This window comes from Leucoraja erinacea, chromosome 1 (assembly GCF_028641065.1).
Source record: "Leucoraja erinacea ecotype New England chromosome 1, Leri_hhj_1, whole genome shotgun sequence".
In the NCBI taxonomy this organism is placed as follows: domain Eukaryota; kingdom Metazoa; phylum Chordata; class Chondrichthyes; order Rajiformes; family Rajidae; genus Leucoraja; species Leucoraja erinaceus.
The window spans coordinates 16,142,575-16,164,637 of NC_073377.1; the positions used below are offsets into that span (position 1 = coordinate 16,142,575).

General features: G+C 39.9%; 1 protein-coding gene across 9 annotated transcripts in view; it reads right to left on the reverse strand.

The window, feature by feature from the left end:
- pias2 (protein inhibitor of activated STAT, 2) overlaps nucleotides 1-22,063 on the reverse strand; it is a 46,897-nt gene that overhangs the window by 1,949 nt on the left and 22,885 nt on the right. For 6 of the 9 annotated variants that reach the window (XM_055656746.1, XM_055656913.1, XM_055656833.1 and 3 more), the window contains 8 exons: nucleotides 21,060-21,165; nucleotides 18,759-18,832; nucleotides 17,924-18,084; nucleotides 16,728-16,867; nucleotides 15,840-16,020; nucleotides 11,205-11,341; nucleotides 4,464-4,501; nucleotides 1,779-2,688 (listed from right to left, as the gene is read on the reverse strand). In XM_055656746.1, the coding sequence (XP_055512721.1) occupies nucleotides 2,491-2,688; nucleotides 4,464-4,501; nucleotides 11,205-11,341; nucleotides 15,840-16,020; nucleotides 16,728-16,867; nucleotides 17,924-18,084; nucleotides 18,759-18,832; nucleotides 21,060-21,165 (1,035 nt within the window). In that variant the 3' untranslated portion in view covers nucleotides 1,779-2,490. Of the gene's footprint in view, nucleotides 1-1,778; nucleotides 2,689-4,463; nucleotides 4,502-11,204; nucleotides 11,342-15,839; nucleotides 16,021-16,727; nucleotides 16,868-17,923; nucleotides 18,085-18,758; nucleotides 18,833-21,059; nucleotides 21,166-22,063 lie in introns of those variants that run through there. The other 3 variants (XM_055657252.1, XM_055657325.1, XM_055657392.1) reach the window with 3 other exon arrangements.

Below are 22,063 nucleotides of genomic sequence, written 5' to 3' on the forward strand. Positions count from 1 at the left end.
GGTTTGAAATGTCTGGAGCCTGTCTCTGAATTTAACAAAAGCAAAAATGGAAGACGAGAGAGGGGCAATGCTATGGAATTAAAAGATGGTCTGGGTGGACATGGATTCAGGAACTTGGCTCAAATGCTGATATGAAGTCCAGGTTGAGGGGTGTTTCTATACAGGTTTAATAATTGCAGATAGGAGTCAGTGACAATGGAATGTCTGAAAGGGGCTGGCCTGAAACATCACCTATCCATTTTCTCCAGAGATGCTGCTTGACCCTCTAGTTACTCCAACATGTTGAATGTAGATATTAATTTACAAAAGATAGAGTATTTGGCTCTTCAAACTTGATCAATCTGACCACAGTTGATCCTCTCAGTATTATAAACACATTTTCAATATCTCAAGTCCAAATTATTTCCATAAATACATTCAGTAGCAGAGAATTCCACATGTTTACTACCCTCTTGATGAAGACATTTTCTTTCACCTTAGACAAAGATGTTCAATGGAAAGACCAATCAGTGTCCTGGTCCATGAAATTAATGTTTAAAGTGGCCAGTCAAATGGGCTGCATTGTCCTCGATGATTTTGGGTTTCGTGAACGCCTTTTGGATTGCGCTCATTCAAGCAGGCAGAGAATATTCCATTATACTCTTGACCTGTGTCTTGTAGAAGGGGGAATTGGCTTTGGGGATGAACTCACTAATGATCATTCGGCATCGGACTTGTCCTCGGAACCGCAGTATTTATGCAGCTGGTCCAGTTTTTTTAGTCAATGGTAGCCACCCCCTCCAAGATATTAATGGCATGGGAAGTACCATTGAGCATCAAGATTAGGAGATTACATGGTCAGACTAATTTCTTGAAAATGGTATGTCTGGCAACTATGTGGCACAAACACTGCTTGTCACATCAGCCCATGACCTTCTAGGTCTTGTTCAGTGCAGATACGACTGCTTCATTTGCTAAGTTACAAATGAATCTATACAATCAACAAATATCCCCATATTTGGCCTTGTGATGGAAGGTTTTGAAGAAGCAATAGGCCTTGGGGCTAGAATGATTAAATTCTATCCCAAGCATCATCCTTTTGTGAGATTTATGACTCATCTATGAGAGTGTTTAGTCCCTTGATGTGTGTTGATCAGTTTACCAATGCTTCTTGTTTCCACTCAATAGAATAGAAATTCTTCAAAAACGACAGATTTGAAAGGTAGAGGAACAGATATTATCTGCCAGCTCAGGGTCCAGTAAGAGAAGCTGGGCGGTCAGTTCAGTACACGTAGAATCAACAGGGCAATTGATAAATCTGGAAAAAGACACAAGGCGGGTAGAGAATAAAGAAACTAGAGTAAAATAAGAGTTTGGGATGGCCAGAAGAAATTTGGCTTGGTACGTTTGAAACAGATGCAATTGAATGGATGGTCTTAATCTTAGACACAAAGAAATGCATTAGCTTCATACTTTGTTGGATGCAACTGAAGGCTTTATGATATAATAAAGTAAAAATCCCAGAATCAAAAGTGTCCTTAGCAAAACATGATTGGAAAACTCAAATTACGGCAATAACTCATACTATAATACACATTTTTAGTATTATTGATTATATTGTGCACAATTAAGTCAAAGATAGAGATGAGGTTAGTGTCAGAGCTCCTGCAGGTCATGTTGGCATTATACCATCAGAATACCTCATGATGGAAGGGATGTTACAACTTCTTAATGACCTTAAGTGGATGCATTTTTTTTTAAGGATCATAAAACGACATTTAAATTGAAAAAGGAATGGAAACAGTATAAAGAAAAAATGTATTTTTTTGTCATCCTGGAAACATAATACAAGTTTATACGAAATTTAATCATTAAAGATTTAAATTTCAGAACTGATTAATACAATGCCTTATCCAAAAGATGCTAACTTCTGGCTCAGTTACTGCATTGAGTCAGGATTACAGCAATTAACCTCAACAACAGACAGGATGGTTCTTCAACAGGCTGAGGCTATGTTTTTCCACAATAAAGCACCAATATTTGAACTTTTACAGAGACAAAGCATACTTTTGAGGAGAGGTGTGGATATTCAGTCAACTTGCAGAAGAGAAATGAAATATTGCTCACTTCATTGGTGGTCGTAAATAAAACATTACATCAATTGCAACAAAACTCATTACAGTCCTTCTCATCTTCTGCCTTCACTGCACCTCAAGTTCACTCTGCCCAGGTATTTCAGGTTTAAGCTCTTAGTTCATGTCATGCATTCTCATTTCCAAACCATTCCAAGGAAGAGCTGAACTGGGAAAGTCTTAGTGAATGCCGATAGTCAACAAGGCTCTTGATATTAATAAACAACAAATAAAAACGTGGCAGCCTTGTGGAGAATGCACAAAATGCTATTGTTTAAGTCGTTGGTTGCAATATGATTGCTGTTCCACTCTTTCTTCCTCTAATCAAACCCCTCCTGTTGTCGCACATTGATTAAAGAAAAAAAGTGTTTGAAATTTGTCAGTCTAAAGAGATAATGTCTGGGATGCTGCTGGCTGTTCCTCCTCCACCTGCTATCACCCCAGCTTCTGTTCGGCTGCTGCTGTTGCCTTCATGGTGTTGGGTTGATGAGATGATGCTTCCGCCAACAGTGTTGGGTGTCATTGTCGGTGGTCCAACAGCAGAGGAGAGATTGTCCAGAAATATAGACTGACAGTACTGCATTTGAGGAAATAAAAAAAGTGAACAACTTCCCCACAGTTGAAGGCTCTCATATAACCTGCTGACAGAAGTCATCAGCCATAAGCACAGTCCTACACTTTCTGATAAGGTTTCAATATTGGAGGCAAATTTAAAAAAGAAACATTATTTGCCCCAGGACGTGAATCTAAATGCATAGATCAAAAATGCAGATGTGAAATCAGGCTGTCATTCTCATCATGATTTCTAAAATCCTGTTTGAGTTAAAATGGAGTTCTTTAAAATGTTAAAATTTGAATTGTAAAGCAGTCGTTAGAGTAAAATGTTTATAAGATGGAAATTTGTTTGTCCTATTACAATAAAAAAATTATTCAACTCACTATGCTAAGGAAAACGAAAGGAGCATGTTGGTGTAATTAAAACCAAGAGACAGCTCCGCTAGGTAAAAGTGATGAATGCAGATATTCCACATGTGGAATTCATTTATGTGGAATTCAAATTTCTAAAATTGCCTTTATCTATGCATCAATATTTTTTAATTAAATAAAAACATTTATCCAAGGTAACCTCGTCTTGCAGTCGATATTTCCATAATTCAAGTAAAAGGAATGCATCAGGTGCCTCTATCTGCCAAATTATGTAAATGAGTGCATAATCAGAATATAAAACATGTAAAATGAAAGCAGACAGCTGTAGATGCTCAACGCAGGCAACATCAATGGAGAAAGGAAGGGAGTTAATATCAGAGGTTAATCTGAAATGTTAATTTGGTTTAGTTCCCTAAAATGCCACTCGATCTGCAGAGTATTTGTGGTATTTTGTTTTTCATATTAGATTTCTAGTACTTGGTTTGCTTTATGAATATTAATCTCGGCATTTAAGACCGAAGAGGCGAGAAAGAAGCTACTGGAATAAAATAATTGTTTGGAGCAAAAACTGCAGATATATATCCAACAAGTTAGTTAAATAACAAGTAGGTTGAACATTAGCTTTCAAATCTAACCAAAAATAGATTTGTGCAAGGATCTTATGTTAACCAAATTCACACAATACAAAACATTACACTAGAATTCAAATTTTATAAGGAAGCCACACGGGATTGCTGTTGGGAACTAAACATTGTACCGGCGACATCAAATTGTTCTGAATTTGGGACAAATGCATGTTGTCACAAGATATTAGAGAGGACTTTATTCTACTTGAGACTGAACAAATGCTTGAAATATGAGGAAGTTTAATTCCTCTGCATTGCTTAAGTGCATCTAAATGCAGAAACTATCCTCCCATATCATCCTGCTCAGATCTTAGTTTAGATTCAGCACCCACTGTTGATGTAGACTTATAGGGCAGAGGGGAGAAATACCAACACATTTATACAATTGTTAGGATGACACGGACAAACCATTCAACACAAAGCCTTTCTTCCACATTGGTACCAACTCGCCCCTCACCCCCAAAGATACCTAAAAAAAAAAAGTTTGTACGAGACCAATGAGCTGCAAGTCAATGAGATTTGGAGCAGCAATCAGCACTGAAGTAACGTTGTTTTATCTCATTATGAATTATGTCATAAGCTGCAAAGAAAAGGGACGGTGTAGCGTGGAGATAGAAAATGAAGAGTAGAACCAGGATGCCATTAGAATTGAGCCTTCAAAAAGGAAACCCTCTTGCAGTGACACACTCCAGCTGATAAATTTGACTTAGTTATTACAGAAAGCTTTAATGAAGAGCAGAAACTTAAAAAACTATCACGTCTACCAGAAGTCCAACAAAAATCTCCCATCCATACAAACCTGAGGATCACTCTGAAACAACGAGAAGAAGTCCAAATCTGAAAAAGAAGTTGGATTTCCAATTAGACCAGGAAATGTACGACTTGAAACACAGAAGCAACTCTATATAATTTTAAATGCAGCCAATGCAGAAATAATTTAGGTACAATTCTTGTGATATTATTAAATTTGACAATAGATGGATTATAGATATAGATGCATTGGATTGACGGAGAAGGCAGAGAAAACCTGAACTAGAATTAAGTGTTTTTATGTGATTTGTGCTAAGCGGGTACAGGCCACAAACATAGAACACATGTATTTTAAAAATCAGTATGGTGTTCTTAAATCGGTAGTTGTGTTCTTTAAGAAACCTAGTGTTATAAAAAATAACATAGTAACGGCAATTGTTTCAATGGGGTAAGGGGGTTAGGGGCTAGTGTTTCACACTTGTAACAAGTTATTTTTCCAGCAGGATTTTCAAAAATGGTCTTTTTCAATAGCAATAAATGTATTTTTGTTACATTGTTTAATAAAGTATTGATACACGTGTCAATTAAGCAATTTCTTGTCAATTTTAATGGCGGTTAAAGTAGCAGTTGTGTTCTCAAGCGACAATGGTGTCTGATTACAGCAAGGAATGGAAACATTTTAAAATCCACTATACTGTTCAAATCCAAGACAGTTTTTTTTTCTGCTTCTTAAATTTCAAATTAACTTGTAAGTGATTATCTTGTTACTAGTTGAAATCACGTTATAACCAACTTGGCTCATGTAATTTAAATAATGTTCCCTAGTTCATCATTCATGTTATATTCAATTCATGTTATGGAAAATCTGTACCTGACTGAGATCATTCTAATTCATTCACATCTACAGAGAAATATCATAAATTGATATTCATTGATCACAATAATTATTAGAGGATGTAAATTATACCAAGTTTAATGTTAATCACCTTGCACCATCTGGTGGCCATAGAACAGTACAACACGGGAATGGGCTTTTCAGCCCATGTTTGTGCCGAACCCGATGCCAAGTTAAATTGATCTTACCTGCCTTGCACATGATCCATATCCCTCTATTCCCTGCACATCCATGTGCCTATCTAAAACTCTCTATCATATCTGCCTCCACCCCAAGCAGTGCGTTCCAAGCCCCCATCATTCTGTTAGAAAAAACTTGCCTCGCACATCTATCTCTCTATTTGCACACCTAATCTCTGATCTTGGGCTCTTTCGGTTTGCGCATTTTTTCTATTTGCGCAGAAACTGTACGCGATAGCACTGCAATTTTCCGTCAGCTCACTCGCCGTTCTCCTGTGCTGCGAGTGCGACAAGTTTCTTTCTGATCGGTAGGACATTGTAAAAGTTTAGCGATTTTTCTCGGAGATTTGCGATCCCGGCGGAGGAGAGTCCAACGAGTACGCGCCATAGCGCTGCAACCCCTTCCCATCCTCCCCGTTGATACCCCACTCTCCCCAATGGCTCTTCCACTGTCTTTTCTCCGAGCTCCCTCCCCGCTTGCGCACACACCGGCGCGGCAGAAGGTGCTGGTGTTTCCGGGCCGAGCCGAGGATGTGAGGCCTGGCGCTAAGGGCGCTGATGGCTGATGCTCCTCTGGGGCACACAAGAGGGGAGAGGAGCGAAGGGAGAGGAGTGGAATAGGGAAGGGCGAGGAGTTATGGGGGGAGGGAGTGACTGAGGGCAGGGAAAAGGAGAGGCGAGGGAGGGATTGGGGGAGGGTAGGAGAAGAGGGAAAAAAGAGGGAGGTGAGGAGGGACAGTGGGGGAGGAGGGGGGAATAGTGGATGGGGGAGTGGGAGAGGAGGGCAGTGGGGGAGGTGAGGCCCGCTGGGGTGGGGGGATAGGGATTGTCAGGAGTGGGGTAGCAATCCACATCTGGGGGGAGGAGTTTTTTATTAAGTTATGGAGGGGGTGAACTTATCCAGAGAAGGGGTGAGATGATGGGGAGGGGACAAGCTGGGTGAGGGGTGGTGGAGAAACTCAGCAGGGGTGAGGCAGAAAATGAGCTGTGCCTGTAGTTGGGGGCTATGGATGAGTGGTGGAAGGAATCTGGACAGGGACCCAACGGGTCCAGAGTCCCCATTAAACCCTCCTCCTCCACTTTTAACTGCCTCTAGTGTCCCCATTTTCATTCTGGGAAAACTTCTGACTGTCTACCCTATTATGCTTCTGATTTATACATGCTTCTTGTCCCCTAGTATCATACCACCTCCAACATCATAGAAAACAACAGGATCAACGGAAACCCTGTAATCCAGGATATCCCACTAGAACTGCACACATTACTCTAAATAGCCTAACTAAAGTTATCATCATGTGCCCTAATTAATTTTGACAGTCTCCAGCTACTTAAAAAATCTTTTCTGAGAGAAAGAATACTTTTCACTAAAAGTGAGCATGATTTTTCGAAAGTTCCATCGTGACCAAGTAAACGCTTGAAGTTAACATCTTGGAATTAAAACAGAACTTATCCCTAGACAAAATTGCTCTCAGCAGGTAAGGCAGCATTTATCAAGTTCAGCATAGAGTTCCTTCTATTTTCGCATATTCCATGCCAATAGTTTGTTAAAGCTCATAATTCCATAAGCCTCTATTAAAATGTTTTCTCAACCTACCCTGCCACTCTCAATTTATTTATTCTGTATGTTATAGGCCCATTTTATGAAATTGCCTATCGTAGTCCTTGAAAAATGCATTGTCTGTTTTATCCACATATTCCCTATTTTCATTTCCTGCCAATACTTCATAATTCCATAGCCCTATTAAAAGTTTTCTCAATCTACCATTCCATTTATTTATTCAGTTATAGTATTTTATGAAAATGCCTATCAAAATGCACCACTGCTGCAATTTTTCCACTCATCTACCTTTGCAGATCCATAGCCTATTTATTTATACCCTGCAGAATTCCGTGTGTGCAGACCCCATACCTTAGAATCGTGTCAACCCCAACCTTAGAATTTCACTCACTCAAGTATAGGCCATTATCAATATAGATAAAAATAACAATGGCCCGAACACTGGTCTTGTGGCGTGTCGCTATTTGCCATGCCCAGAATGCAAAACAACCATTTGCCACAATTCTCTCCTAGGAAGGTAAATAAAATAAATTGCAAAAGTACAGATAAAATAAAAATAAAAATTCTGAGGGGGGCATGAGTAATGAATAAAATAGGTACACACCAAAGGTTCAGATCAATTTACTGGTAAGGTAAGAACAGTGGCTCCAATTCTAAACACTTTCCTTCATGTCCAGAAGAACTGGTACTTACATTGTCAAAGAAAATAGAAACATAGACATAGAAAATAGGTGCAGGAGTAGGCCATTCGGCCCTTCGAGCCTGCATCGCCATTCAATATGGTCATGGCTGATCATCCAACTCAGTATCCTGTACCTGCCTTCTCCCCATCCTTCATCCCTTTAGCCACAAGGGCCACATCTAACTCCCTCTTAAATATAGCCAATGAACTGGCCTCAACTACCTTCTGTGGCAGAGAATTCCACATATTCACCACTCTCTGTGTGAAAAATCTTAAGATGTGTTTTCTCATCTCGGTCCTAAAAGATTTCCCCCTTATCCTTAAACTGTGACCCCTTGTTCTGGACTTCCCCAACATCGGGAACAATCTTCCTGCATCTAGCCTGTCCAACCCCTTAAGAATTTTGTAAGTTTCTATAAGAACCCCCCTCAATCTTCTAAATTCTAGCGAGTACTAGCCAAGTCTATCCAGTCTTTCTTCATATGAAAGTCCTGACATCCCAGGAATCAGTCTGGTGAACCTTCTCTGTACTCCCTCTACGGCAAGAATGTCTTTCCTCAGATTAGGAGACCAAAACTGTACGCAATACTTTAATTGGAAACTCACTGTTAAAGAAAATTATAGCTGTATATAACCTTGCAGTTGGTAAATATTGAACTATGAGCAAGATTTAAATTGTGAAAGTTTATTTCACTCGCATACCCTATGAAGAAAACCCAATTCCAACAGGACAAGACAGAATCTGTCAGCCCTCACCTAGTTTAGCACTGAATAGTAGAGGTTCATTTAAAATAATATCAACCATGTGTAACACTGATTCTTCATCTGTTCAGTATTTATCAGTAAAATTAAGTGCGAGCAGAGGGAAGAACAGGAAAACATGGAGAAAATAAAGTGAGATTGGAAACAATTGTACTTGAATTGAACCAAACTGCAACCACCCTACTAGTTTATAGAAATTCAGAAACATATGGACCACAGAGCTCCCGCATCCCATTTTGTTTTGTTAAGAGTCTCAGGAATACATTTTCAGGAACATGTAATGAAAAAAAGTTGGTCTCTTTGAAATAAAGATTTGAAAAGTTTTACAGAAGTCAGACCATTAGTTGCCAAAGGGATCAGGAGGATTAGAATATTGGTCCCAGACAAAAGCAGAGATTTTGATCAAAAGTGCGATTTATTTTCTATAACTATTTTGCAATTTCATGATAATGTTACTCAGAGAGCCCAGGTACTTTCAACAGCTTTCCTTGGCAATACTAGCTTTAATTGCCCATTCCTAGCTGTCCTGGGGGAGACAATGAAGTCAACCACATCAGCACGTATCGAATAGCAGTTGGTTAGACTGGAAGATGATGACAGCAACACCATCTTGCCCTTTTAACCTGCTTAGTCGCTTATCAAGACCATGGCTGATCTTCAACCTCAGTACCATTTTCCTGCACTAGCCCAAAATCCTTCATGTGTCTTAATATCCAGAAATTTCTGTTTTGAATGAACTTTAGAAACTCAGACCACCAGGGTATAGATTTTCCAAGATTAGATTTTAAATTAGATTAGATGTCAATCTTAAAGATTTACCAAAATGAATGAAGAAACTTCTCAGCTCAGGCCTAATTGGCCATTGAAATGCATTGGCGAATTGACAGGTAACAAGAATGGAAATGATAAATTGATCTTTATTGTAAGAGGATTTTAACACACCAGTAAAGACATGTGATTTTATACAACCTTGTTCAGACTAAATCTGAAACAGTGTATACATATCTGATCTCTGGAGGCAAGGAAGGATATTGCCATAAAGAGAATGTAATGAAGATTCCCCAGGATGATACCCGTTTATCTTTTGGGGGTGGAGGGGGCGGTGGGTGTTGGGGAGGTAGGGGTGGTGTGTTTGCCCATTGAAGAAAGATTAAGAGGGCTCAGGTTTGGAAGAATGGAAGGTGATGTTATCAATATGTACAACATTTCACATGAATAAAAAAAATGCAGATGTTTGAAAGATGAAATTAAACAAGAAAATTATGGAAACTTTCAGAGAGCATAGAACATAGCGAACATGTCCATCGCATGAGAACATGTCCATCGGCCTACAATGTCTGTGCCAAACATGATGTCAAGACCATGTACCCGCACATAATCAATCCTTCCATTGCTGCATATCCATATGCCTAACCCATGTCTTTTAAATGTCAATAACGTATCCGCTCCACAACCACCTCCAGCAGCTCGTTCCAGACTCATCGCCCTGGGTAAAAAAAAACTTCTCCTGCACATCTCCTCAAAACTTTGCTTCTCTCACCGTAAAGTTATGCCCTCTTGGGCAAGATGGATTTTTCCATCTTGCAAAAAAGATTGTCTTTCTAACTTAGCTGTGCCTTTCACAATCTTATATAATTCCATAAGGTCTCCCCTCAATTTCCCTCAATCCAGAGAAAACAATCCAATACAACTTCTCATCTTCCTGTAGTTTATACCCCCTAATCCAGTTATCATTCTCGTAAACAACCTCTGCACCCTTTCCAATGCCTCCGCATCCTTCCTGCAATGGGGGGGGGGGTGACAAAAACTGCGTATAATGCTCCACATGCAGCATAAAGTCCTATAAAGCTGCATCATGAGGAAATAAATTGTAAGCTAACTAGTCTTTGGAGCTCAGATGTTAAATTTGATGAGGTTCAAACCAGTACTTGGTGTGTTAACTTGGTGTTTAAATTACTCGATTAGCAGTCAGAGTACCGGCACAGAGTTCTGATCCAAAGGCATGAGTTTGAATCTTGTCAGGCAGTTATCAAATTCATTCTAAGTAATTAAATGAAGTATGCTTTAAAAAAAAAAAATAAACTGAAAGACAAAGCACCTACTGAAAATTCTTTTGATACTTGATAGGGTGGTTGAGGGAAGAGATTTTCCCAGCTAGGGTCACAATCCAGAAAGAACAAAAAAATTAGGTTCAGCCATTAGTGCGGCACAATGGTGCAGCTGGTGGAAAGAACTGTTGCCTCACAGCGCCAGAGACCCGAGTTCGAACTTGACCACGAGTGGTTTATATGTGGAGTTTGCATGTTCTCCTTGATTGTGTGAGTTTCCTCCAAGTACTGCAGTTTCATCCCATGCCCTACGTTCAATGTTAGCACACCACATAGTACTGAGAAGCTCATCAAAATGTTAAGACTGAGCTACAAAACTAAGTGAACAATTTACTACTTCATTATCCCAGAGGTTTTAAAACTAAAGGCACATATAAAAGGAAGACTGCTAGAATACGTGAAAGTGGATCAATACCAGATGTGCTGGGGTATGACCACATAAAGCGTCAAATTTTAACCCAAATTTGGGTTCCATGAGTTTTAAAAAGACCAGAAACAAACATGGAAATATTCCCCCAGCAGGAATCGTCATCCAGACAAAAATGGAGTGAAAATTCAAAGTAAAAAATGACATATCGAGACTTTGAGAGTCTATGCTGTTCTTACTTTGAATATCAGTTGGAAGAGTTGCCATTGTTGAATGATGGAATGCAGCAGGATAATCTGCTAACTGAGGAAGGAAGCTTGTATCAACCGTTGTAACATTTGGCAATCGAACAGATGATGGCTGATAAGCCAGAACGCTGAAATAGATCGAAATTAAAAATTGGCAGATATTCAACAAATACAGATGATTTAAAAAGTGTTTTACTATCAGCTAGACCAGGGGGTAAATACATTGTTTGGAGGGTAGAGGAATTTTCATCTTTGCTCTCTCGAGGGTTCAGCCCCATTCACCCCTCCATACTTGGTAAAAAATGTTCAACAATGCGAGTCCAGTAAACATTGATCATTTTGATACTGTAAATGTAAATAAAGAAACACTTGGCATTCAGATGAAATATTTTACATTGGTATTTACATAATAGGAAGTTTATAGTATTCCAGAGATTTTGAAGCAATCTAGAACTCGGCCAAGTTAGCCCAGAGTAGGTCTCTGCCCAGGTAGGACCACAAGCGAGGTTAAGAAGTTATGAATGAAATAATGGCACAAAACATGCACAGACCTTCAGGTTAAGATTCCAAACTAAGTTTCAAACATGGGTAGATGACTGGGAGAATATCTGCAGAGTTCTCAGTTTAGTTACCGATCCATTGCATGAAAAAAAAACTGGGTGAGTCTCGTCATCTTTAAAGTAAAGGGATCAACAAGTCTAAAGACATTCTTATTCAGTAAATATCCAATTATCGACTGAAAGTCTTGATATTTCTCAATAAACCAGAGAACATGGAATTGTAAAGTAGAATACGAGATGGACGTTCCTATGGGGAGACATTTGATGATGATGGACACAAGATCAGCTACAGTGCTGTCCTTCCACTGTTGAATAATGCATCTACTCCTTGTTGCTATTCACAGATGAAAAATGTGCAAAGAATACACGTGGACAGTATTTGTGATTATATTCAGCAGTAGTGATGGCAGGGACATTGAATGATCCTTGAGAAGCAACCCCATTCAACTTTAAGCAAATTAAATGAAATAGTTAAAGTAGAAATAACTGCGGCATTTTGCATACACTGAACAAACCACTGTAAACAAGAAGAGAACATGTGCAATACAAAAGATAGACAAGGTTCTGGAGTAACTCAGTGGCTCTTGCAGCATCTCTGGAGAAAAAGGATGGATGACGTTTTGGGTCGGGACCCTTCTTCAGGCTGAAAATAGGGGTGGGGGGGGGAGCGAAGGGTTAGAGCGAGAAAAGACCAGGACCAATAGTCAGAGTGATACAGTGTGGAAATAGGCCCTTCAGCCCAACTTCCCCACACTGGCCAACATGTCCCAGCTACACTTGTCCCACCTGCCCGTGTTTGGTCCATATCCCCAAACCTGTCCTATCCATGTACCCGTCTGTTTCTTAAATGTTGGGATAGTCCCTGCCTCAACTACCTCCTCTGGCAGCTTGTTGCATACACCCATCACCCTTTGTGTGACAAAGTTACCCCTCAGATTCCTCTTTTCTCTTAAATCTATGTCCTCTATCTACTCTGGGCAAGAGACTAGCCGATACTCGGAGCATCTACCCGATCTATTCCTCTCAATAAAATCACCCCTCATCCTCCTGCGCTCCAAGGAATAGCGTCCCAGCCTCTTCAACCTCTCCCTATATGCTCAGATCCTCTAGCCCTGGCAACATCCTTGTAAATCTTCTCTGTACCCTATCCAGCTTGACATCATTTCTATAACATGGTGTCCAGAACTGAAAACAATACTCTAAATGCAGCCTCACCAACGTCTTATGCACCACTAGTCACAGGCATCCACAGTCCGAGAAGCAACCTTTCACCATCACCCTCTGCTTCCTTCCATGAAGCCAATTTGCTATCCATTCAGCCATCTCTCCTTGGATCGCCTGCGATCTAACCTTCCAGAGAAGCCTACCATGTGGAACCTTGTCAAATGCTTTGCTGAAATCCATATATACATCTACAGGTCTGCCCTCATCGACCTTTTCAGTCACGTCTTCAAAAAACTCAGATTTGAGACACCACCTCCCACGTACAAACACGATACTGGCTTTTCCTTATCAGCCCTTGTTTGTCTAAATGCTTGTATACAGAGCTGCCAAGTTTTGTCAGAGCATTTTGGTATTCTAGTACCTGAAAATCAATATTTTGCTGAGGAAATCAGTATTTTTACACTGTGCCATTTTGCTGAAAAATATATTTTTTTTTAATGTGCAGTCACACCCATGTAAGAGTACAAGAATGCATAACTGTTACCAATAGACATGTCTTCTACGCAGCTTACCAGGCAGTGCATTCATTGTCATCTTTTTGTATACTGCTGTTTGAACGGCTGCTTCCTGCGTTTAGCATCAGATGTTGATATAGCAGCCATTTTGGAAGCCTCCCTCGCTCTCTCTCTCCCTCCCTCCCTCTCTCATTCCCTCCCCCCCTCGTTTTTTTCTTCCCCCCCCCCTTATTCCCTCCCTCTCTCCTCACCATCCCTCTTCCTCTCTCCACCCCTCTCTCTCTCCATCTTTCCCTCTCTCCCCATTGAGCCCACCCACCGTTCTGTAAAATAAAGGCCAATCCCAATGTAACTGCAATCCCACTGGTAACATTTCAGCACTAGGCTCATCCAGAAATCTACCACTGCCTGAAAAATAATCAAAGACTCAACTTCTACTGAGAAAGAGAAATCCAAAGTTTCATTGTTATACGAGAATTTTCCAGAACAGTCTGTGACCCATAGCGCCATGGCCAAAGCGCTATGTGTAAAGTCCTTAGCGCTATGTTTAAAACCTATAGCGCTTTGTTTAAAGCCCATAGTGCTCCAGCCGGTAGCGCTGTATTTAGAACCCACAGCGCTTTGTTTAAATTCCCACGCATTAAACTGACAGCGCTCTGTTTAAACCTGGATCGGGACAGGCAGCAACTCTGGAGAGAAGGAATGGGTGAGGTTTCTGGTCGAGACCCTTCTTCATACTGAACTGAACGCCGTATTTAAAATCCGTATTTAACAACACAAAATCCTACATCAGTATTTTAATCACATTTCCATACAAAATACGGAAAATCCGTACTACTTGGCAGCTCTGTGTATACCCTATCCCTCAGAATACTCTCTAGTAACTTTCCTACAACAGATGTTAAGCTCACTGGCCCATAGTTCCCAGTAAATTACCTGCAGCCCTTCGTGAATAGAGGCACAACATTTGTCACCCTCCAGTCTTCTGGCACCTTTCCTGAATTTAAGGACGACTCGTAAATTTCAACCAGGGCTCCCACAATTTAATCTCTGGTTTCCCACAATGTTCTCGGATATATCTGATCAGGCCCTGGAAATTTGTCTACCTTCATACACGATAGTACCTTCAGCACCTCTTTGACCGGAACACTGACTGCTCTACTGTCTGCACCAAGTTCCTGCTCTCCTGTCTTTCTCTTCAGTAAATACAGAGGAAAAATACTCATTGAGGACCTTGACCATCTCCTGTGGCTCCACACAAAGTTGACTGCTTTGAATCCTGAGGAGGTCCCACTCTCTAGTTAACCTTTTCTCCCTTATGTATTTATAAAATCTCTTGGGATTGCCCATAATGCTATCTGCCAGAGCTATCTCCTGGCCCTTTTGTCCTTCTGATTTTCTTTTTTACTTTCCTCCTTAGCTCCCATGCATATCCTGAGCTTTTATCAGCACAGTTTATAAAACATCCCAATTGGCTGATGTTCCTCTCCCCTGAAATAACCTGCCCCAATCAACTTGAGTGAGACTTTCTCTCATATCCTCAAAGTTGACCTTACCCTAATTTAGCATTTTACCACGTGGGCCCTCTTTGTCCCTACCCATAATTATCCATAACTATCTTAAACAATCAGGGCCAGCCGCAAATGACTTCAAGCAGGTCGTTACCTGGTAGGTCCATTGTTGGCGAAGGATTGTTTGATCTCAAGAGAAACAATGTGGCCAACTGTGGAACTGGTAAAAGAAACTAGGGAGAAGTAAGGAGGCCCGCCTTCCTTGGATAGAGTGAATGTGGAGAGGATGTATCCACGAGTGGGAGAGTCTAGGACTAGTCATAGCCTCAGAATTAAAGGACGTTCTTTTAGGAAGGAGATGAGGCATTTTTTTGGTCAGAGGATCGTGACTGTGGAATTCTTTGCCACAGAAGGCTGTGGAGGTCAAGTAAGTGGATATTTTTAAGGCAGAGGTCAATATCTTCTTGATTAGTACAGGTGTCAGAGGTTATGGGGAGAAGGCAGAATGGGGTTGGGAAGGAGAGATAGAACAGCCATGATTTTATGGATTGAATAGACTTGATGTGCCATATGACCTCATTCTACTCCTATCACATGACTTTATGACCCTCTTTCCTCCTCCCTACCAGGCAACACCCTGCCTGAAAACATTTGCTGCTGGCCCTGGTCTTTTCTTGCCTCCACCTCTTCACCTCTCCCCTTCACACCCCCTACTTTCAGTATGAAGAAGAGTTCCGACCTGAAACATCACCCATCTTTTTTCTCCAGAGATGCTGCCTGACCTGCTGAGTTACCTCAGCATTTTTTGTCTATCTTTGGTATAAACCAGCATCTACAGTTCTTTGTTTCTACATTAGCAATGCAAATTCCACTAACCTTTTACTGGCGGTTTCTTCAGTGTCTGAAGGGAATATGCACCTTTTTTTAAGTGGAGGATCTTCCTCCCCATCTGAGGAGGAGCTATCAATTGTAAGATCTATGATCTCAACCTTTTTACTGTTACTTGGTTCACTGCTTGGCACAGCAGAACCAGTCTTGTTGGTGACAGTTGAACCTGCTGGAAGTCAAAGCATTTATATTATTACCATAAGGAACAAAGAGAAAACCCCCCCCCTAAAAATGCTGCAAATATAAAATTCAAATGTTATCACTTTAAATACATTTCCCTCGTCAAGAAATTAATGCTTCATCTGTTATGTATTAGGCAGTACACACCAATCATGCACCGATTCCTCCTCCAAATACGGCCAGATAACTCAATAGTCAAAAAGAATGATTAAAACCAAAGTAGAAATAGTTGATGGCAAGTCTGCATCAAGCAACATATCTGAATAGCTAGGAGAATGCACGTTAATTTGGAGAAGTAAGACGGAGAGATAATTTATAGAACAAAGTCCTGTTCCAGCATGCTTGATCTCATACAGTACAAAAATTTTTTCCCATTTACAGTCGACAACGTTCAGAATCATATTTAAAAAAAGATGACAATTAACTTAAAAAACATTAGTAGCTATACTGATTGGCCTATTACGTAATCTTTAGCTCCCGATAACAAGATCCTGAATGGCACCAATGGATTGACGGGACAGACGACTACAAAGGAAGAAATAGACAAACCACCTCCATAAATATTGCCGGGCGCATCTACTGTTAAAAAACACGCAGATTTTTTTAACCCAGTTCTATAGACTAATCAATTATGGAAAATTGGAGACCTGCAAACAAAAAAGGCATCAACACATTCTCTAACTTATTTATACTTACTTGCAAGTTCAACTTTTGTACACTGTGAATTGGATAGTTTCAGAGATTCCTTCTTGGGCCTCATTGGATACCAAGTGCCATCTTCTTGGAACTTAATCTCATCAACATCAGTGCAAGAATTCAAGATTTCCATAAACAACCTGGAAGAAAATACCAAGTCATTTTAATGTCAAATGGCTGAAATCCAAGTATTATGAACCAAAGCATTATATATCAACTTCTATGGAAATAATGTGATTACTTGGCATGATAAGCCTAGAAGGAATAAAATAAAAATGACAATTGCTCCTGTTGGTATCTGAACTGGATTATTGGGACCTGCAACATCCACAGTCTAAGGCTGCTATATGTGGTATAGATTACATCTTAAGGTATAGATGAACAATGAATGAATGAACAAATACTTTGTCACGTGACAAATATTTGTTCATTCTTTATTTTGCATACCCAAGGGTGTCGCCACACAAATGCAAAGAGTGGCCACATAAAGGGTGCTAACAAAGTTTCAAAGCATCCCTCGGCAGGCCCGTCTTCCTCCTCCCCCTCCCCCCCACCCACCCCACTCCCTTTATAAGTCACAGATAATTTTTAACAAGGGAATGATAGTACAGGTCCACAACCAATTTTCCTGCAACTGGTGGTCCAGCACCTCCTTCAGTCGGAGTCACACCAAATTTCCTACAGGTGTGACAGTTGGACAGAGGACAATTGAATATTTGCTGCAAAGTAAATCTGGATAAGCTCATAGAAGTACAGAGGGCACCGTCATGGATGAATCTGAACTTTCCAACTCTTTATGTGCTGGGAGATTACAAAGAAATGTCCAATGAAGACAGCAGGTATGGACACATGTTTAGGCTCAGTCTTGAGAAGGGTCTGCCATTGAGCTGCAATTATCATTAGAGAGGAGCACTGATAGATCACGGCACAGTAAAAGTATTAGGGGAATATTCTTTGACAAGGGTGGAATTTGTTTTATCAGTCTTTCAATGGGAGCAAGAATAGCTACAAAGGAAAATATAAAGGGCCGAATGGCCTGTTTCCACGCTGCATCTCTAAACTAAACTATTGTACTGCAGGAGCATAATGTGATCACGCTATAATTCATATGATCAATTTTTCAGTTCTCAGATTAATGAAAGAAAAGCTACCTGTTAAACAGTTGAATGCTAAAACTGTACTGGTGTACAACATACCCATCTATTATTAAACTATCGTAGGATGCCTTTTTATCACACACTGGGCAAATCCATGTGGGTTTCTTTTCATTCATTTGAAGGTAGAGAGCAGCATCAAAGCACTGTAGATGTGTACAGGTGACGGCACGGCAAGGGACAGTCAGACGCATCTTCCCCAACTATAAAATAAAAACACAAAGATTAAACTTAAACAAAGCCATCTACCATCAGCACATAAACATCTTTTATATGTGGAATAAAAATCACAAATCTGTTTTAAAAAACACAATAAGACGTGCGCACTATTTTTTTATTATCATAAATTGATCAATGCAGAATATCAGATTTGAAGATTAAAGAAAATTTCAGTGAATTCAATGAAGGGCATTTCAGGAAGTCCCAAATATCACAAAATCCAAACAAAAATGTATACGACTAAGCGACCAAAACAATCTCAAAAATGATTGATTTAAATTCGAGTGGTTTGAAAAGATTGTTCATCTAAGATCTTAAAAGCAAAACTTTCTTTTAAGAGCTCAGAATTTACAACAGAGGGCATCACCTTATCAAATCCAAAGAGAAATTGCCTTAGTGAGTGAGAAACAGCCCTCTGGAGATTCCAATCTTAAGTGCTTGTTCTAAACATAACATGCAAGTGTCTGTTCAGAACATAACATCTAAGTGTCAAATATTGCAGAACGATACCTCTGGATTAAAAAAAAATATTGATGAGTTTCTGACCATTTAAATTGCAGATCAAAAAGACTACATTAATTCCAAAGGAATTTCAAAAGAGGAAAAGAATAATAATTCCCATACCATGATGAATGTTGATAAAATAAAAACAACTTACTGGGCACATCAATGAAACTCTTAGACTTGTGGTTGCAATTTCACTATCAGGATCTGCAGTCAGCTTCTCTTTAACTAAAAAGGCAGCAGATAAGCAAGTGTCACAATTTTAGCCGTTATTAAGATCTACTCGCATCAAATTGTGCACATGAGGGGGAAACCAGTTAAAATTAAATGTAAAACTATTTACATCACAAATTCTCCGATTTAAATTAAAAACTAAACAAACACCATTTTTTCTTACCAAAAATATCAAACCCATAGGCATTTTAAAACTGTACATGTGACAGCCAAAATTAGTGGTTTTATCCCTCCAATATCTTTGTTAATCTTAATATTTTTATTAATTTAGTGCTTAAATATCTTGTTAATTCTATTTTTACTTTATTTTTTTTAGCAAATATTTCAATTATTCTTAAATGTTGCGGCTCATCAAGTTACATTTCCAAAAGCCAACAGGGCAGTTCAAAGAGGGGCTCAGATATGCCACTGCCTGATCTGTTTTACAGGTTCAGCTGTGGTTAAAAACATGGATGGCAGCAAATGCAATGCACAAGCCAGAATTAGCACAATCAAGTCCAAAGAATTACCCTGAAAGCTGACATTATGCATAACACTCAAAAAGCAAAGTCTGAATTTATAATCAGAATAGAACCCGATTGTTACAAGCACATTCAGAAAAAGAGGAAACTTTCAGGAAAGACTCCGGAAATTTTATTTGACAAATCTGGTTGTTGTAACCAGCAGAACAGGTAAGTGCACACAAATGTATTGTGGTGTATTTGGACTTTCAGAAGCTCTCCAATAAGGCATTTTCAAACAAATTGGAGCAAATGGAAATGGGGTCATTTATTGAAAAGTCATGATTAGTTAACAGAAAAAACCAAGCAACACAGAAGAGATTTTGGAAGGTAGAGGTCTGGTTCAACTACTCTCAATCCCTATGAATGAATTGGATGAGGTCACCACATGTAATATAATTGGTGACAGTGCAAGTTGTCAAGATGAAGCAAAGAGGCATCAAGAGTGTGCAGGCAGGCCAAGCAAAGGCCTGACGGCAGAGTCATAGAGTTGTAAAGCACAGTAATAGTCCATGTCAACGAAGTTGGCATGCTGGCTAATCCCATTTGGTTGCATTTGGCCCATAGCTTTCTACACCCTCCCTTTCCATGTATCCTTCCAAATGCCTTTTAAAAGTTGTATTTGTTTGTACTTCTATAGCTTCCTCTGGCAGCTCATTCTAGATACAAACAACTATCTGTGTGGAAAAAGTTGCCCCTTTGGTCCCTCTTTAATAAACCCCCTCTCACAGTATGGTCCCTTCTAAGTATCTCCCCTTAGAAAAACAGGATGAAGTATTTTGTTTTAAATGGGGCGAGATTGAAAAGTAGATACCAGTATACAAAAATAAAGTGCTGGAGCAACTCAGCAGGTCAGGCAGCATCACTGAAGAAAATGTGTAGGTAACCTTTCGGGTCGGGGACTCTTCTTCCGACTGATTGTAAATGAGGGAAACAAAGCCTGGAAAGTAATAGGTGGATACAGGTGAGGATTTTTTGATGGGCAGTTGATTGGAAAGGCTAAAGATGAAAAGACAGAAGGATCAGGACAAAATAACCGAATGGTGAAGCTACATGAAGGAATGTAGGTGGAAGGAGAGAGGGAGAGGAGAAATGGATCAGAGTCCAGGTGGGGCACAGGGGAGGACAGTCAATTAATAAAAACAGAAAGAACAATAAATAATCTTCAAGCGAAAAACTTAAAGGATAGTAAAAGTAACACCAACCACCCTTTTGAATATGGGTTTAATTCAATTTCCAGGAAATTTTAGGAAAAAAAGAATATTGCAATGTAATTATTTAAGATGTTAAAAGATAAAATGCCCAGCTTTCCTAAAGACACACATTTAGATCTCCAGGCAATTGGAAATCATGGCAAACTTAGAATGAGCAAAAAGAAATGATACAAGATATAGATTTAAAGTAGTTTTATTAGAACAATTACAATTGTGCATTTTTGTTTTGATGGATTGGAACAGGGTACATAGAAATCATTTGCAACAGTTGAGCCTGTAGCCGATACAATATAACAAGCCTATCGTGATTAATTTACTTTAAAATGTGTAATTGAAACAAAATGACATGCATGTCGATTAAAAAAAAAATTAAACACAGCTAATCCATCAACTAAAATGGACTTCCAGATTACAAAGCAAACCGACTCAAAGGAGAATAAAATATACTCTCGCTCTTAGAAATAACACACAAAGACAGTTCAAAAGCTGCATTAGCATCCAACTTACTGAGTGCTCTTGAATGGTCAGGATTCCTGATGCCTTTGTTTCTAAGCCTCTGCAGTAATACAGCTGACGTCAATTGCTTCACCAGAAATACAGACACAGAATAATTCTGAAAAACATCATAGATCTGCTTTGTTATCTTTAAAATTGTAGATCAACCATATTCTGAGAAGAAAAAGGCAACAGCACCTCTAATTTATTTAGAAGAGTACAATTAAATTGTTAACTTAATTCATAATTAGACATATGCCTTCATTGATTGGGACATTGAATAAAAGAGTCAGGAAGTCATAATGCAGCTTTATAGGACTTTGGTTCGTTGCATTCATTCATAACCGTTGAAAACATTATCGACGCAGTGGTGCTGATTTCCGACGGGCACAGTGACGGACGCACCACACATCTCTGTCCTCCATGCTGCTGGCAAGCTGCTCTTTTGACTCTACACATGCGTCTTCCATCATTGGTTTCAGCATTGTCTTGATTGGCCGTCCCAGGTCACATCTTCCATGGGTGGGTTTCCACAGCACAACCTTGTTTGCAGGCATTTCTGGGTGGCGGTGGCAGTGACCAGCGAGCCTCATCCTTCTCCACCTGATCTTCTCGGTCAGAGGTGGATTCTCCCCGTAGAGCAGGGCGTTGGTGATGTGGTCCCTCCAACTGAGATTTTGAACTTTTCTGAGCATTCGGGTGTAGACTTGGAGAGTGACTTGGACAGTGCTCGAGTGAGAGTTCATGCCTCCCACCCATACAATAATATGGTCTCAACAGTTGCATGGAACAATCTCAGTTTGAGACCCTTAGACATCCGAGACGTCCAGATGTCCCCCATGTTATTGAGGGCTTTCCATGCGAGCGCTTTAGGACCTTGAAGTCATTCTCTGAGCTCTGCATCCTCGCTCCCAGGTGCTTGAAGTCCTCTATCTTGAGAGATGCACCACCACTGGTCTTGAGAGGCTCATGATCACCAATGTAGAACGCCACGTACTCAGTCTTCTTGGCATTGA